A 6461-nucleotide genomic window follows, 5' to 3' on the forward strand; every position below is an offset into this window, starting at 1 on the left:
ATCTGACTTTGTGTGGCATTTTTGGCAGGTGTTGTGTGTGGTTTTTTGCCTTTTTTTATGGGGTTATGAGGGGGGGTTGTTTTTGTGTTCATGGCCGTTTTGGTTTTATGATTGTTTTTTTTCTTTCTTCCCAGTGGTGGACTCCAGACTGCTCTTCTCTCCCTGGTCATGAGCTTCTGGCTTGCAGCTACAATCCCAGTTGTTAGTTGCCCAAGTACATGACCAAGCATTTCATAATATATTAATGATATGTTTCTCTCCTTGCAGCGATGAAGATGATGAAGGTGCTACCATGTCCTGCTGCTCTTCTCTTCCTAGTGGCTGCTTTCAATCTGGAGCCATCTCACTGTGCCAAGGTGCTGGTCGTGCCCACCATAGTCTTTGACAGCCACTTGCGAGTCTTCATGCGAGTGGCAGAGGCACTGACTGACCGGGGACATGACCCCGTGTTACTTCTTCATGAAGGTCGGGATGTGGAAACCTACCTGCCCAGCTTCCGTGTGCAGAGGTACTGGGGTATCTTTAGCACAGAGAGCGCAGATGCCTGGGTGCAGGAGAAGATAAAGCGTGTCTTCCAAGGGAAGATGACCTCTCTGGAGATGTTTTCCTTTTTGGAGAAGTACCTGGAAAACTGTGACCTAGTGCTGGGAAACTCTACCCTTCTGCAGGAACTCCAGCATGAGCACTTTGACCTGCTGTTGGTGGACCCCAATGAGATGTGCGGTTTTATCCTGGCCCACATTCTCCATGTCAAATATGCTGTGATCTCTACTGGGTTCTGGTTCCCAGCAGAGATTGGTGCAACTTCCCCCATTGCTTATGTCCCCGAGTTCAACTCCCTGATGACAGATAGGATGGGCTTCTTTGGTAGGACTTGGAATCTCATAGTCTACATGATCACTCGCGTGGCCACAAAGCTGTTCATCTTGCCCAAGTTTGAACGTCTCATGGAGAAGCACAGGGTAGAGCCAAAGACATCCATGCTGGACCTTGTCCATGGAACTAGCCTCTTCTTCCTCTGTAATGATGTGGTGCTGGACTTTCCCCGGCCAACGCTCCCCCATGTCATTTTCACAGGGGGGATCCTCGCTGAGCCTGCAAAGCCCCTCCCAGTGGTAAGTGCAGTGACGCTTTGAGCTGTGATTGCACATTTACCTGGAGAGTTATTCAGTGTGAATCCGCTTATGAAGAGCCTTGTAAATGCTCTGACATTCCAGGAGTCTGGAAAGCTGCTATGTTTTGGTGCCTGGGTGCAGTATGGAGCACTGAGGACTGTGAGGTTGCAGGGAGGATATAGAATTAAGTTATCCATCCTGAAGCAGGATTTGACTTCACCATCTGTGTAAAATGGTGTGTGTAAGTCCTAAATTATCAGTATTGTCACTGGGACTTATCAATGAATATTTTGCTTGTTCCTATACTTGAAACGGAAATGGGAAGAAAAATTAATCTTTGCTTCATCACTGATTTATGTCAATCCAGAATTTCCTTCTCAATCCTGTTTCTCGTAGGGTGTTTCTGGCCTCGAGCTTATAGTCTTAAGAACTCATAGAGAACAGTCGTGCTTGTTCCCTCATCAAATGTGGAATCCCAAAGTGTACAAAACCGAAGTGTATCATCATCTTTCTCTCAAGGTCCAGCTCAGAGGGAAAACTCCCCCATCATCCCAGAGGCTTTCTCTGGCCTGTACCTCGCTATCCCCACTAGTAAATTCAGAGGAACAAGCTCTTAAAGCCTCCAACTGAAGACAATACTGGAACAGAGCAGGATCTGTCATTACTCCCATTGCCTTATTGTTTTTACAAACACTGTAGGGAAATAGACCTGGATAATGATACTCAGGCAGTCAGGTTGTCCTGGTGTCTCAACTATGGGACTGAAATGGAGAGAAGATTCAAGGTTCAAATTATTAGAGGCCTGTCAAGATCTCTGATGGCAGCTTTAATAAAGAAGAATTTCGGGGTGCCAATTTTTTCCAGGTAAAAAGAAAAAGAGAGGTGAGGTGCTTTAGAAAATAAGTTCTCCAGATGTGTGTGGCTGCACATCACCCTTTCCCATGTGGCGTGGCATGCAGGTAATGCAACGCACGTAGGTGCTCCAAAAGCTGTGTCAGAGAGTCGCTGCCTCACAGGTCTTGCAAAACACTGGCTTGGTCCAATCTGGCCACGTACACACCTGCCTTATAAAGAAGGGAGTTGTTTTCTGCGGCATTATTCATGTGCTTCACGGCTTCCAGGACTGATCCCAGGGCGCCTGAGGGAAGAGTGATGGAGATAAGTGCAGAGCCCTGCAGTAGGTGGTGGCCGTCATGCTGGCAGGTGTGTGTGCCCAGCTGATGTGATGCCAGCAGAAGAGGGGGCCTCTGTAGGTTTACGTGTAGCTTAAGGAATCTCCCATCTGAACTGGAGCAGAGTTACGTAATTAAGGTGTTTTATTTCCTCATGTTTGAAACACTATGATTGTGAGTTCCTCTAATTAGGACTCAGTGAAATATAGATACATATTTGAGAGATGGTGAGAACTTTCAGTGATCAACCGTGCTTCCCTAGCAACTTTAATGCTGTTTCTTAAAGTCAGGTGTCAAGGCACAATTATCATGGATGACATAATAATCTGTTTTATGAATCGTACTTTTATTTAGAAAAGTAAAACTAACACTTTCTCTTCAACAGTTCTAGTGGTTGTATTTCAGCACATGTGGTGGCTGATTTCTTCTCCCAGCAGCCTTCTGGCCCTGGTTGAAAAAAGCCCTGACTCTATTCTAGATACACACATGTTTATGCAGCATTACGGGTAGCCTCTAACCGAAGGACAAACATCTGTGTTTTTTGCTGGAACTGTAGCTGCCTCTCTGCCTAGTGACCAAACCCTAAATCAGCTACCTGCAAGTAGCTATCACGGATGGGTAGAAATCTCCTGTCAAGATGGCAAAACCTTCTGCAACCTCCAGGAGCCTTTGACATTGGAGAGTTTTTGGGGAATCTCCAGCAAGATGTTGTTCCCAGCTCTGCACAGTATTTTGTCTGTTGTATCAGGTGGAGACCCTGGCAGGCCTCCTGCCTCAGTGATACTGGAAAACAACCTTTCTCTTTTTACTCCAATTTCCTTCTCCGCTCTGGCTGCTCCTGTGTGGCCCCTATCTATGTTTTCAGAGCCCTCCTTGTCGAAGAGTAATCTTACCTCCAAAGCAGGAGGTGATGCTATGAAACACAAGTTTTGATCACCTCCCTGAAACCTCCCAAGCCCAGCAGGTGCTCAAGTAATTTTTGCCTGGCTGGGTGCAGGAATCACAGTGGTGGTGGAGTTTGTCCCCTGTGTGTTGGAGATGGATTTGGATTCATTCTCTCTGTAGACAACCTTTTACTGGCAGAGGCAAGAGTGGGAAAGGCCTTTCTCCAACAAGAATTCAAGGCAGCTGTGTGTGTTTTGCCCACAGGGTCTGCGTCTCTGGGTGGAAGCAGCAGACGCGGGTGTTGTTGTTGTTTCCTTTGGCATTGGGATCCGAGCTCTTCCCAGTGACTTGGTGGAGAAGATGGCTGGTGCATTCGCTCGCCTCCCGCAGAGGGTGGTGTGGAGGTGAGGAGGGAATGGGGTTCCTTTTGACTCGAATCAGATGAAAATTAATGTTGAAGGGTGATTAATCTCAAAACATAGAATCTGTTTTCCATCTCTTGATCTGATCAAATTTATAATTGTTTTCTGTGTGTTTCTTTTCCCTTTTTCCTCCCTCTTTTATCTCCTCCCACAGATACTTTGGACAGAAGCCAAAAAACCTGGGTGAGAATACGCTGATGATGGGGTGGCTGCCCCAGAACGACCTGCTAGGTAAGGCTGGGCTCTGCGTGTGTGTTTGTGCCACTAACAACATCCCTGGAGTTCAGCCCAAACCACAGCAGAGGCATTCAAGGACAACAGCACCTGTGTGGGTCTAAGTCTGTTGCTTGTTAAGAGTTTGATCTGTACAAAACACGATCCTCACCTAACACCTGCTTGAAGCTGCATCTTGGCCCCATCTCCTTCCTCCTCCAGGTGCTACTCAACAAGTTTTGGGCTGTCAAAAGCCAGGTGCATTCCCAAAGGGTAACATCCTCTCTGCTCAGCATGCCTGTTTTTCCCTAAACATACATTATACCATCTGTTGAGGAAGCCACCAGTAACCATGTTTCACTGTAGAAGGCACTGACTCACTGCCATTTCTTTGTCTGCAGGCCATCCCAACGTGAAAGCCTTCGTCAGCCACTGTGGGATGAACGGTGTATTTGAGGCAATTTATCATGGTGTGCCAGTGGTGGGATTTCCTTTCTATGGGGACCAGTTTGACATCATGACCAGAGTGCAGGCAAAGGGGATGGGTATCCTCATGGACTGGAGTAGAGTAAAAGAAGAGGATCTTTACCAGGCTGTCGTCACAGTTATTTCTGACCCCAGGTGAGGCACCTGAAAGCATTGAGCTCTTCCTTGGTGCAGACTGTATGAAGGGACAAGTGTGTCTTCGTGTTGACCCTACATGGCCTGTGGTGGCTTTTGGACCAAGCAGACTTGCAAGCATTGCTCAGCTGCCCGGATGTGTTAGTGCCTTGAAATCTTGAGGTGGTGTCTGGGAGAAGATACTCTAGCACTTGCTGTTGGGGAGTGCGATCTGTTTGACTGCAGTTTTCTTAGAAAGCTTTCTGAGAAAAAACCTCTTTTCCTTGTAATGTCAGCCTGTCATTGGGGAAAGTGGAATCACAACCTCACCTTGGGAGCTCCCTGGTCTTGTCCAAACAGTTTTCTTTAGTAATAGCACAGAGAGTGCACTGCAGGTAATGATCCATCTGTTCCTTTTGACAACCAGATACTCTGCCCTTTCTAGATTTGCTGCCGCACAGAGACACAAAGCTCCCACTTTCTACCAGGACATGTGCAACTGCTAGTGTTTGAAATGCTGTCTGAACATTTTTGTTACTAGTAGGAGCTCTCAACTACTGACCTCGATGTAAGTTGTTAAGGTGTTGCAACTTAGTACCTTGAAGGATTTGGCCAGTCATCAAGTGTGCATGTGCTGCTTGATGCTGGGTGAGGTCTTTGGGAGCAAGCTCCCCTCAAAAAGCAAAGATCCACATGAACCCGCTGAACAGTCACTCAAGAGCTGAACTGCTAGTCTTGTTAACAAAACACAAAGTAAAATGTGCTCTGCCTTGTGCTGCTGTGACTAAAGATTGCCATCAGAGTGGCTTTCAGAGGCATAGATGAAGGGGAATTGTGGAAGAAATTTGCCACTCTCCCAAGGTATCATTTGGGACTTTAAAGCACTCCTAAACCCCTCAGACCACTTTCCAGCTATGAAGCTCCTGTCCAAAGGGTAACTTCTTGTCTTCTTCCTTTGCAGCTACAGAAAAGCGGCCAAGCTCATCTCAGCTCTGCACCTGGACAGACCAATGCATGCGCTCAACCGGACAGTGTATTGGCTGGAGTACATCCTTCGTCATGATGGGGCACCATATCTTCGCCCTGCTGTCTATGACCTCTCCTTGTATGAGTACTTCTGCCTGGACATCTTGGCTCTTTTTGTGTTGTGCCTGACCGGTATTGGATTTGTCCTTTACAAATCTGTGGTGTGGTGCAGAAGGAAGGGGGCCAGCCCTGTATATCAGAACGGCAATTGCATGAAAGGCCACTTCACAGAAGAGAAGAAATTGCAGTAGCGGCTCAGCATGTTGCAGGGCACATCCTATCCATCACTGTGAAACGAACTGCTGCTGTGCCAAGAAATGTACGGCACGCAGGCATGGAGAGAAGTGAAAGATCAGCAGGTCTGGATGAGAAGAGGGGGGAGGGAGGAGTATTGCCAAGTCCTGCGTGCACACCTCTGTGTACAGCACCTGTGGGCGGGGATGCGAATTCAGGCATGGGTGGAATCATTTGGCCAGGATGCTGGGAATGGGGCATGGGTAGGTAGACTTCCAGGGAGGAGTGCAAGTTGTTCCCTTTCTGTTGCACATTGGTTTAGATGCTGAGGTTGTTCTTCTGGCTTTTTGGATCTCTGGGGAGGCTCTGGAGGCAGGAATAGCTTTTCATGTGTGGCAGACATGGTTTCTCCTGTGCCTTGTTACCAAGAGCCCTGGGAGTCAGGATTCCTTTATGTGCAGGTGAGGACCTGATGTAGAGCTGTGGACAGGGAAAGGCACTGGAACTGTCATCTACAAGAGAATGAAACTGGTCTTTAAATTCCATGGGTAAGCATTGTTCTTTGTGCTTCCATCAACCCTCTGCAATCCTATTTGTGTTTGAGCTAAATTATTATTTTTTTTAAATAAAGTTATATTCTTTCCCCTGTGTGGCAGTTCTCTCAGGATGTTGTTCAAGCAAGATTAAAGGGCTTTTTCTTGTCACTGCTTTTGTGGTTTCCATGTACCTCTGGATGCCTATAAACCTCTGTCAGCAACTCATTTTGGTCTTCCCACAGGGTTTCAGCTGTGCCT

At 47.2% G+C, this 6461-nt stretch overlaps 1 protein-coding gene across 1 annotated transcript; it reads left to right on the plus strand.

The window, feature by feature from the left end:
- Positions 1 to 269: 269 nt before the first annotated feature.
- Positions 270 to 5684, plus strand: LOC308042430 (2-hydroxyacylsphingosine 1-beta-galactosyltransferase-like; the record flags this gene model as incomplete). Its single annotated transcript, XM_080347817.1, has 5 exons — positions 270 to 1115; positions 3437 to 3576; positions 3749 to 3825; positions 4209 to 4428; positions 5369 to 5684. The coding sequence occupies 5 exons, from the start codon at positions 270 to 272 to the stop codon at positions 5682 to 5684; spliced, it is 1599 nt and encodes a 532-aa protein (XP_080203943.1).
- Between the last annotated feature and the right edge of the window lie 777 nt (positions 5685 to 6461).

This window comes from Nesoenas mayeri (genome assembly GCF_963082525.1).
Source record: "Nesoenas mayeri genome assembly, chromosome: 7".
Classification (NCBI taxonomy): Eukaryota; Metazoa; Chordata; class Aves; order Columbiformes; family Columbidae; genus Nesoenas; species Nesoenas mayeri.